General features: G+C 34.5%; 1 protein-coding gene across 2 annotated transcripts; it reads left to right on the top strand.

The window, feature by feature from the left end:
• Window positions 1–4750: 4750 nt before the first annotated feature.
• Window positions 4751–7685, top strand: LOC145097149 (uncharacterized). 2 transcript variants are annotated; one of them, XM_079034665.1, is made up of 5 exons: window positions 4751–5161; window positions 5617–5667; window positions 6057–6190; window positions 6284–6375; window positions 7366–7685. In XM_079034665.1, exons 1-5 carry the CDS (start codon window positions 4859–4861, stop codon window positions 7542–7544), a joined length of 759 nt encoding a protein of 252 aa, XP_078890791.1. In that variant the 5' UTR covers window positions 4751–4858; the 3' UTR covers window positions 7545–7685. The 2 variants fall into 2 exon arrangements, with proteins under 2 accessions (XP_078890791.1, XP_078890792.1); XM_079034666.1 differs by having other exon boundaries at window positions 4752–5161; window positions 7377–7685.
• The last annotated feature ends 1490 nt before the right edge of the window (window positions 7686–9175 follow it).

Below are 9175 nucleotides of genomic sequence, written 5' to 3'. Positions count from 1 at the left end.
ATAATGAGGGGCTGAAAACAGAAATATTTCAAGGCTAATTCAATATACACAATTTGATTAAATAATGGCACCGCGACTATCGACGAAATACAACACATTACAATACCAAAAGTCGTTGTTAAACGAATTGGCTCGGTCTCGAGCCAATATAAATCTACAACTACTAACTCTACGACACTACGGTTCATATAAATAATGTTTGGGAACTTAGCTTACATACGAGTGTGCACAGACGTCTACGCACCATCTTCGGGCCCCAAAAGTGTAAAATCTTGCTTGTTGGGCCTAGCTAGCCCAATGACCTGATCTTAAGGCCCGAAGACGCATATTTTCTACGAAGTGTTGAGTTGCACCGACTCGGCACAACGTAGAGGGACTTTCAATGGCTTGTATACCACTGGTCCCCAAGGGTCCTTGGTATTGCTAGAAAAGTCTGCATATTTTACGAGGCGGGTCGGGGACCCCTCGCACGCATATTATCCCCAACCGATTAAAAGAGTCATCGAGGCCTTCGTGTCCTCTTACTCTTCGGATGTGGGACGACACATAGTCAGGGCGGCTGGATAACGTGATTGGTACGAATGACGCCTTCGGGATCGTTAGTACTACTATGAACTGGGCGTTTGTGTAATGCGGGTTTGTAGTAAATAATCATGCTAAAAAATAATCCAACGTCGCCTGGAATGACACTCCTATCTTTGTAATGGTTTCAACGCAACATAACGGTTTTCAAAGGATTAGGAAAACATCGGGTTTTCCTAGGTTTTTTTTTCAAACATATCGGACTCGAAACGCATATAATTTTTATAAGCAATTTTCACAAGTACAGAAACAAACAGGCATACCTATGGATCTTCACAAACATTTTTGAAAGTTTTTCATTTCAGAAAATATCGGATTTTCTGGTGGTTTTCAAACAATACAAACATTGGATTTCAAACATTACTTATGAACTCATCAACATTTCATATGTTGACGTTTTTCAAAATACTTGTATTCTCAGGGAACCAGTGAATCAAAGGAAATCATATTCAGTGACGGTTGCAGTTTATCTATGTATGAATTGAACAATTTAATTTTTGGGAATGTAATGTTTAACCAATGAATTTCATGTAAACGCTACTGGTTGTACTGTATTGATGAATGGTGACGAATGTTGTTATGTTTCATATATATTCAATGTTATGGTATACAATTGAGTCACGACAGCCCCCAGACGTTTCCGCCGTCTGGTTCGGGGGTGTGACAGACAGCAGGAGCCACATAACCAATGGACGCAAGGGACCGAATACCGAACACAAAGAAGAGCCACAAAACCAATGGAAGGGTTGCACCGAGTACCAATGGTAGCAACAACCAGATAACCAACGGACGCAAGCGTCAGTAAACCTAGGGACACAAGCAACAGAAAAGGACGAAATACGAAAACAAATCAAAGTTTTCGTGGTTCGATTTGAATGAATGAAGTCTATTTCATAGTATGTTTATTATGAAGGTTGTATGTTTATGTTTTCTAAAGTATGTTTTGTAACCTATAAAAAACATTGAATATTTGTATAATTTTAATTAGGTTATTTATATGCACCGGTTTGTATTAAGTTATTTATATGTATTTGGTTTGTATTAGATTATTTAGGAAACCAGTTGAGTTAACTTCTACTTTATTCCATAGAACATAAAATACAAAACAATAAAAATACATGGAAAACATACATCAGCAGCAAACGTATTAAACAAAACATTTCATTATTTTTAAGTTTTTTTGTCAAATCTTTTACATAATAATCACATAAGGTATTAGTGTATTAAAAAAAATTAATATTAATAAACGAAAATGAACGCAAAAAAAACGAAAAAAAAAAAATAAAAAAATCAAAAAACAAAGATTCCGCAGAGCTGTAGAGGATCCGCAGAGACTTTAATGAAATTTATTTCAAAGTATGTTTATTATGAAGGTTGTATGTTTATGTTTTTTTAAAGTATGTTTTATAACCTACTTAAAGTATGTTTATTATTCAGAATATCTATTATTTAGAATACCGGTGTGTGTAGTTTTATACAAAATATAAAATATTTGTATAATTTTTATTAAACACACAACTTTTATTAACAGGTAATTAAATAAGAAAAATGAAAAACGAAACCAAATTTTTTTTTTTTACATAATAAACGAAAAAAAAACAAAAAAACTATTTTTTAGAAAAAAAAAAAACCAAAATCCGCAGAGGTGTTCACATTCCGCAGAGGTGTTTATGGTTCCGCAGACCCCCTTCTGTGAAAAAAACCAAGATCCGCAGAGGTGTTCACATTCCGCAGAGGTGTTTATGGTTCAGCAGAACCCCCTCTGCGGAACCTGTGGTTCTTTTCTGAAATCTTCAGTTTTGTGGTTATTTTCTTCAAACTCACCATATATTTTGATCATTTGCCGAATTTTCTTTATTTATTATGTTATTTCAATAAAATAAACAAAAAGTAAATAAACTATTATTTTACCTGCTATCCTTTTTCTTTTATTGAGAATAACAAAACAACATTTTTTTTTACATTTATGAAAGTGCCTATACATGAACATATTTTTTATTTTTGTTTATCGGATAAGAAAATAACGTTGTTTCAAAACTATATAGTTTTTTTTAATGGATACTATACATATTTGGTAATTTTTTTTTTTTTTTTTAAATTTTATGAGGAAAAGAAATAAAGACAGAACTTCAAAAATGGTCCCTGTGGTTTTTGAAAATATCAAGTTTTGTCCCTAATTTACAAAATCCTTACAGATCGTCCTTGTGATTTCAAAACTTTTAACATTTGGTCATTTCGGCTAACTCCGTTACCATTTAGCCGTTAAGTCAGGAACATTTTTGTCATTTCATTACATAAGGACCATTTATGATGTATTCAATTACTTTTTTTTTTAAAAAAAAAAAATAATATTTAATATGCAAGGGGTCCCACCCCCCCTCTCTCTCTCTCTCACACTTACGATTCCATACGGTAGCACCGCCTTCAGCCATAAAACCACCACTGGCATCACCTCTTTCCCCACCGGAAACCAAAACACAACCACCCATCTTCCATCCCGTTTGATCACTCAAACCCACCCTCAAATACCACCACTTACTGCCTTCCATTCACGTTTTTCTATTGCCCTTCCCCTTTTCCTTCACTACCGAGAAACATCACCACCCCCAAGGGTGGTGTTGCTGTTGTTGTAACCCAAACACCTCATCGAGTGTGGCCTGTTCGAATTGAGAGCCAATCTTCTTCTCCAGGTGTGAAATTATACACTTTTAGTTTTGTGAAAGAACATTTCTTTTAGGTGTTTCATCGAGTACATGGAGTGCATTGTTCTCCTCCTTCATTTTCTGATTTATTTAGTAAGAGTTATAACCATTGAAAACATACAATTCCAATTTTCTGTCCAGAGACATCCAATTCACCAAATAGATGAACATGTATAGAGATGGGAATAAGAAATTAAGGAGTTGAATTAAAATAAGGGAAAATTGTAAAAGATTTGGATACAGGCATGAGGAATCGTAGGTGCTATGCTTATCCATTATCATTCCCTTCACCTGATCCCACTCCTCATATTCTTGTGCTTCTTAGTCCTCTACCAATCCTCCCAAGATCCTTCCAAAAAAGGTAATTTTGCATTGTAAATCGATTGAAGCAGTAGAAGGTGGTGGTGGCGGCTGGAATCATGGTGGCAGCAGCAGATGGCAGCTGTAGTGGTGGCCAGAGGTTGCTTCGGTTGCCTTTCTTGCTTCTTTTTTGCTTCTGCTCAGCGGGGATGACGAGAGGTAAGAGCGATGGACGATTTCCGATGGTAGATTGTCAGAGTAGGGGTGTTCCAACAGTCACTGCGGTGGCGGTGGTGAAGTGGGTTTTGCCAATGGTGGGTGGCAGCTCTGCTGCCCGGTTATTTTGGCATCCGACGGTTCATGACGAGAAGGAAGGGGAAGGCTGCAATGTTGATGGCAGTGGAGGTGGGTTAATATGGTCCTTTATTATTTTGGCAGAGAGAGAGAGAGAGAGAGAGAGAGAGAGAGAGAGAGAGAGAGAGAGAGAGAGAGAGAGAGAGAGAGAGAGAGAGAGAGAGAGACCTTGCATATTAAATATTATTTATTTAAAAAAAGTAATTAAATACCTCATAAATGGTCCCTGTGTAGTGAAATGACAAAAATGCCCCTGACTTAACAGCTAAATGGTAACGGAGTTAGCCGAAAGGACTAAATGTTAAAAGTTTTGAAACCACAGGGACGATCCGTAATGTTTTTATAAATTAGGGACCAAATTTGATATTTTCGAAAATCACAAGACCATTTTTAAAGTTTTGTCAGAAATAAATAATAGAATGTTTCTATTAATATATTGTTATGATTATAAGAAGTGTATTTATGTTACCATTTATATTGGAGGAACTTTTTTTACAACACGAGTGGCTTTTTTAAAACAAAAAACTTTGCAAAACTGGCTCCGTGTTAATTTTTTTTTTGCCATTCATGAATGTTTTTCGTAGATAAAATAAAATATAATGATTTTTCGTTATTTAATATGTATTTTTGCAGAATAATACAGACTGTGCTGGAAAATGAATAAATTTATAAAATAGTAATAATTCAAAGTTTTTTTTATTAAAGTTATTCGAAATTTATCAAATTGTTGTAATTTTATAAAATTTACTTTATGAAATGGATGATTAAATAGTTTATTGCATTATCGACTTTTTGTTCAATCTCGTAAAGAGTCCTATGAACTTGCTCACTACATGAGGGTTGAAAGTGTAAATAAACGATACCATTGATGTGCGTGTTAATCAGCATCGTCTCGTTCCGGTGATTCCAGAGTTTAGACGATGATCACTTCACTGAATCTGCGGCGGATTTCGTGCCCTGCCATCAAACTGGATTACGGTCAACAGTTTACCGGCAACGCCGTCACTCTCCATCCTTCTAACTTCCGCCATCGACAACCGCACAATTGGCGCCTCGCTTCTCTTTCTACAAATTCAACCACTTCGTCCTCGTTCGAGCCTTCTGTTGCTTCTTCCACTACCTTCATTTCCTCCGTAGGATCTCCACCTTCGTCGCTTCCCTCGCTATCGCAATGGAACCTCACCCAACGTCACATCCTCGTCCTCAATTTCATCGCTTGTGCGGTATCACTTCATCTTTCCTCTATTTTTTTTGCAATGTAATTCTTCAAATAATTTGCTATCGTTTGAAATTACTATGGATTTCATTTTCCATGAATTTCAAGTTAAGGGCTTGTGATTGTGGGTATTTGTGTCTCAAGAATGCTAGCCTCTGAGTTTGTTTTCCCCTAATGCTTATAAATGATAATCGTGAATCCTTTGGTGACAAAATTGGCTGTGAATTGGAATTGTGCTTGGGGTTTACATCTTTGATGTGAATTAAGTTAACTGTAGATGCCTAGAGTGAGTGTGTAACCCTTCAATTCCCAAAAAAATGAGCTACATTTTGATTTACAAAATCTATATGAGTTTTGTCAAACATAAAGGAATTCAGAGAGAAAAGTGTTTCAACTGATATGATGCTAGGTCTTGATCATTAACTATTTATAACTCCTTAGTCATTAACTCCTATTCTGCAGACAGCGATCTCAGCTACTTGGCTTTTCTGCTCTGCAATTCCTACACTTCTGGTTAGTTCTTGGAATCTTGAACTTTTTACCTTGCTGTTTACAATCATTTACAACTAGCATATACTACTATAGTTTTCCAGTTTTATCCTATAACATAATTCCTGTACTCGAGTGATAATCTTTGTTTGTCCTGACATTGTCTCATTTGCACCAACACATGGCTGATAAACATGACACAAATACCTTTTTTTACACAAGAAACACGTTTTCTAGGCTATTTCTAATGATATAGACGAGGAGGGCATTAACGTCTTTTGCACAATCGAGAGATGAAGAACGAGTCTATGTCCCATCTTTTCTGTGGGCAGCAAAAGCAAACGAAATTTGAGGCTAAATATGTTGACCATTTACTCCTGTTTTGACTCTCCAATTTGGTTGACTGAATTCAGGCTTTTAAAAGGGCAGCAGAATCTCTTGAAAAACTGCTTGATGTTACTAGGGAAGAGCTTCCTGACACAATGGCTGCTGTTCGTTTATCAGGAATGGAAATCAGTGACTTAACAATGGAGCTCAGTGATTTAGGGTTAGCATTAGCATTAGCATTCTTTTTTTCCCATTAAGTTATGTCTGGATAAAAAAGAAACAAGCAGCATAGTCAACTCTGATATTTCTGCAGGCAGGAGATAACCCAAGGTGTTAAAAGCTCCACCCGTGCAGTTCGTTTGGCTGAGGAAAGATTGAGGCGATTGACAAACATGAATCCATCAGGTTAGTTGTTATTTGTTAGTAATATATTCTCAACATCATTCCTAGTCCTACACACAAGGGTGAAATGGTCATTTCCTCTCTCTTTAATACAAATATCATTTATTCATTTAACACTTTATCCAACTACTTTTTTTTTGAGTAAATTACACGAATGGTCCTTATGGTTTAGGGTAATTTGCGTGTTTGGTCCCTAACTTATTTTTTTAACTCGGAAGGTCCCTACACTTTGTTTTTGTTGCGCGCTTGGTCCCTGTCTTTTCTAAAAAGACTATTTTGCCCTTGATTTTTTAACTTATTTAAATAAGGTGGAAGTAGGGTTGGGGTGTGTTTATTTAAATAAATTAAAAAATAAAGGCAAAATAGTCATTTTAGGTAAGATAGGGACCAAGCACGTAACAAAAACAAATAGTAGGGACCTTCCATGTTAAAAAAATAAGTTAGGGACCAAACACGTAAATTACCCTAAACCATAGGGACCATTCGTGTAATTTACACTTTTTTTTTTCCATTGTTGTCTGGATAAAAAAAAATACAAATAACAAATAAAGGGTAAATTTGTAAAAAAGTTAGGGCTTCTCCAACCAACACCAAATCCCATTTTTTGCACCATCTTTTTTTCCAAACCAAAACCACTTGTAATATTATGTTATAAATTTACATTAATTAATTAATTTGGTTATAATTGTGTGTTAATATAATTTATAAAGTTAACGCAACAAAAAAGTTGCAAAAAAACTAACAAATGTAATGGGTATTTTTGAAAGTCTATATAAGTTAAAAAAAAAGAAGAATATACGTTTTGGTGCAAAAAAATGTATTATGGGTTGAAAATGGTCTTAAAACTTACGGAGAAAATCTCCTTTTCTTGATTTTAGCTATTAAGTCGTTCTTTCTGCATTTTGTAAAAGAACCAAAGATTAAGTCATATCCACATGAAGTCCATTAAGTCGAAAAGAAACAAGAGCTAAGTTTTACATCATCTTTACTTAGCATCAATGCAGGTGATGGTTCCAATGAAATCCACAGGACCAGTGGTAGCTAAAACAGCAAGAGGAATACGGGAAAACATTGTGAAAAGTCGTGCTTTCATGCAAATGTTTTTCACAATTACCCAATTTTCCAAAGTAGCTATTAAGTACTTAGTATCTCGAGCAAAGTCAAAAGCTTGATAAGATGAGCAAACACTCATATATGCTTAATATAAGCTCTTGATGTAACTTCTTATTCAGAGTGGATTTTGACATATCTTGATCTTACAACCCGGTTTTTAACAGAAAATGCCCTAAAACTTGTTGAACGTGTCATTAAAACCATGGTGTATTTTTTATTTTTTATTTATTTTTAATTTTTTTTATTTATATAACCCAATTCAAACAAAGTAAAGAGGTAAGTAATGATTTGATATTGACAAGGACTTAATGGTTGAAGTTATTTGTTTATGTATCTGTGTCATGGATTCTTGGATTTTTTTTAGGAAGTTGACGAAGTTAAAGCACATAATTGTAAGAAGAAAAAACAAATGGTTTACCGGATCTCAAATTTAGTACCCATGGTTTAAAATTTTCATAGATGATTTCTATGTTTTCAAAACTTTTGACGATTGATCTTTATTGCTAACCCCGTTATCTTTTTGTCCGTTAAATGAAAAGTATTTTTATCATTTCATTACCACAGAAATCATTTATGAAGTTTTTACTTACTTAAAAAAAATAAAAAAGAAAAAATAATTATTTAATATAAAAGGGTCTCTCTAAAAAAAAAAAAAAATCCCTCACCCCTTTCTTCTTCTCCAACTCTCCTTTGACTTAAAAACACTTATATACACACTAAAATAAAAAACACACTATAGTTTGATAATCAACATGAAATAATCAATCACTTGAACAAGTTGTTGGATTTCCCCTTAGCAACTCTGTTTTTGTTTGAGAACGTCCACCTTTTTGTTTGGAAATGTCCACTTTTTTGAAGAGGCGATGGTTTGACTACTACTCTGTTATGTTTTTATTTCGTTTTAGATCTGTAATTACAATTTTTCATATGGTTTCCATTCTAAACCTTTGAACCCCCGGGTCAATGTGTATGATCTGTTTGTGTGTTGTAAACTGGGCTGAACTTCCTGACAATGTTGTCAACAAAGCAAATTGATGATAGTGTTGGACTGATTCGCGAGGATGTGAAGGCGATGAACAGAGTATGTAAGTTTTTATTTTTATTTTTATTTTTGAGAGAGAGAGAGAGAGAGAGAGAGAGAGACCCTTTTATATTAAATAATTATATTTTTATTTATTTATTTATTTTTAAAATAAGGAAAAACTTCATAAATGGTCCTTATAGTAGTGAAATGACGAAAATACCCTTTAGTTAACGGACAAAAGATGACGGAGTTAGCAATAAGGATCAATCGTCAAAAGTTTTGAAAGTACAATGATCAACTATGAAGATTTTAAACCCGGGGGACAAAACTTCATATCTGAAGAAACCACCAGGAGCATTTATGATGTTTTTTCTTGTAAGAAACAAAGTTTTATGATCAAGTAAAGAGCTATTCACTAATACAACTATATTTGACCATTTGAGAGTCAAATATACATACGTAGTTGACTATTTTTCTACTTTTCTTAGAAAATTATTACGATTAATGCGATATAGTATCTTTTGAGTTTGTGATGTACCATTTCCCAATAAAAAACATTGCTAGGTCTGCACAAGGTTGTATTATTTCGTGAGATCCCTCTTCCTGATAAAGTATATTATATTTTGGGAGTGATATACAAAGATGGTGATCTATCTATGACGAACA

Source organism: Lactuca serriola, chromosome 4 (assembly GCF_051521515.1).
Source record: "Lactuca serriola cultivar US96UC23 chromosome 4, Lser_US96UC23_V15, whole genome shotgun sequence".
In the NCBI taxonomy this organism is placed as follows: domain Eukaryota; kingdom Viridiplantae; phylum Streptophyta; class Magnoliopsida; order Asterales; family Asteraceae; genus Lactuca; species Lactuca serriola.
This window is presented reverse-complemented; position numbering and strand designations above follow the sequence as displayed.

Bases quoted from the DNA above. Each gene is read 5' to 3' on its own strand.
- LOC145097149 (XM_079034665.1), top strand. From the start codon at position 4,859: ATGATCACTTCACTGAATCTGCGGCGGATTTCGTGCCCTGCCATCAAA. The intron at 5,162-5,616 runs GTATCACTTCAT...CCTATTCTGCAG, and splicing joins TCAATTTCATCGCTTGTGCG to ACAGCGATCTCAGCTACTTG. The intron at 6,191-6,283 runs GTTAGCATTAGC...ATATTTCTGCAG, and splicing joins ATGGAGCTCAGTGATTTAGG to GCAGGAGATAACCCAAGGTG.